This window comes from Frankliniella occidentalis, unplaced genomic scaffold (genome assembly GCF_000697945.3).
Source record: "Frankliniella occidentalis isolate FOCC.00 unplaced genomic scaffold, Focc_3.1 Scaffold108, whole genome shotgun sequence".
Lineage (NCBI taxonomy): Eukaryota > Metazoa > Arthropoda > Insecta > Thysanoptera > Thripidae > Frankliniella > Frankliniella occidentalis.
Window position 1 is genome coordinate 403656 of NW_026267237.1, and position 1929 is coordinate 405584.

General features: G+C 40.9%; 1 protein-coding gene across 3 annotated transcripts in view; it reads left to right on the top strand.

The window, feature by feature from the left end:
- The first annotated feature begins 27 nt into the window (after positions 1 to 27).
- Positions 28 to 1929, top strand: part of LOC127749936 (uncharacterized) — a 7900-nt gene continuing 5998 nt past the window's right edge. For 2 of the 3 annotated variants that reach the window (XR_008011434.1, XM_052270052.1), the window contains exons 1-2: positions 28 to 722; positions 798 to 893. Coding sequence is in view for 2 of the 3 variants with exons in the window: in XM_052270052.1 (XP_052126012.1) it covers positions 626 to 722; positions 798 to 893 (193 nt within the window). In the remaining variant the exon portion in view is untranslated. Of the gene's footprint in view, positions 723 to 797; positions 1635 to 1929 lie in introns of those variants that run through there. The other variant, XM_052270051.1, reaches the window with a different exon arrangement.

A 1929-nucleotide genomic window follows, 5' to 3' on the forward strand; every position in this document is an offset into this window, starting at 1 on the left:
CAAAATGACTAGACTATGTAAGACACCACCGTTTGATGGACCCCTAAGGAGAGCCTTGCCAAAAGTCCCACAGAATCCCACCGTGCAGATCGGCCCAAATGGCGATGAAAGTTCAAAATTTTGAACATTAATTTTTTCCACTGTTCAAAATTCTTTTATGAAGTTTGAGATTTAATTGCGGCCAAACCAGTAGGAAATCGCATAAAACACTATTTCGTAACGTCCAAGGCACAAGTCTGATGAACAAAATGAGCTTTAAACGGAATATCTGCGACCAAAATTGACGTAGCTATGGCGCGGCAGCCCGCTCTCGCCGCAGTAACCGCGCAATATAGGGTGATTCCACGATCGAGTACAAAATCGTGTCTCCGAGAATAAATTCAATATTTCTGGATGAAAAGTTTGGAACTTGTCTAAGGCTGTATTTACCTCCCAACTATATAATCCCGATCGAAAACGACAGGTTCTTTTTCAAATTTAAAAGAATATTCAATTAAAGTAAGCTAAATGTCAACTCCTTCACGGTCCCCGCCCCTAGCTGGCTGCTTTATTTTTCCTCCTTCCCAGCCAGAAAGACATGCTCTACTAGACGTCTAGCCGACGTCTAGAGATCTACAGGAGATCTATGTCTAGAGGACGTCTAAATTTCACAAAATTAGACACATCTGAATTTGTGCATTCTGATTGGGATGTTGCAAGAGTAGCAGTTTTGCGTTTTCTTAGTAAGTAAAAAAATGCATCCGTCATGTATGTTATTTCAAATTGAACCAATTGTAATATATCTTTTTAAATTACAGAAACATGTGACCTAGCAAAGCAGACATATAGTGCTTTTTGCAAGTTTCCAAACTATGAATCTGGCAGTGACAACGCCATGGAGAGGGGAATGCGAGGTAAGAAGAAAAAGTCACTTACAGACACTGACACCGAATCACCTCAATCCAAAATAAAGAAGAGTTTGGCTCTACCACCTGTCATTGTAAAACCTGCCGGGAAGGCGAAAACGGCTGCTTCTACAAACTCTGTGAATAAAACACCAACTCAAGCTGTTTTCACCACCACTCTGAAGAAAACAACAACTCCGCCTTCGTCCACCACTACTTTGATGAAATTGACAACTCAAGCTGTGGCCACTCTGAAGAAAACAATTTCATCTGCGTCTACCACCACTCTGAAAACGTTAAAACCAGCTGCCTCTACCACCAATGTTAATGTGATTAAAACTATAGTGGTCCAGAGTAGGGGTGACAAAAGAAATAAAAAGGTTCTGGAAATGGTTGATAAATCTAAAGATACTCCCCAGAAATCTGAAACAATCAGACTGGAACAACTTGAGAAAAAGAGACTGCAAATTCTTAAAGATAGAGATAAAAAATCTGCTCTACAGGAGGAAAAGAGGAAAGCCCTTTTAGAGTCTATACGGACAGGGCACCAAATAATTGGGGAAGGAAGCAAGACCAAACCTAACATCACTAGTTCTTCTATAAAAAAGGGTACACACTGTTAGAAAAAGTTGTAAAAAAAGAACATTTTTTTAAACGATACAGCTGTTAATTAACAACAAATGTTGTTTTAATTTGACCCCTCGCGAAACATGTGTTATTCGGCTTATATTGGCCCACAACAGAAACTACTAGGTACACTGCTGCTCAAAATTAGCGGCGCACTTTTTTGAGCCGGCGTATTTTGTAAGTGTTTTGAGCTAGAATGCCGAGATTTGGCCTGTAGACGTCTCATTGGTTCGTCTTGGACCCCACGAAGTGCACATCCCTTGCGCCACCCCATACGGCCTGTGCAGCCCCTAGAGTGAAGAGGGGTAGAAAATTCGACCTAAAAGGTTCCGAATTTGTCACTTTAAATGATCGGAAAGTCGAAATTTTTAGTGTACCGACTCAAATTTGTGTCCTCTTTCGAACGGCGCTAGCGAAA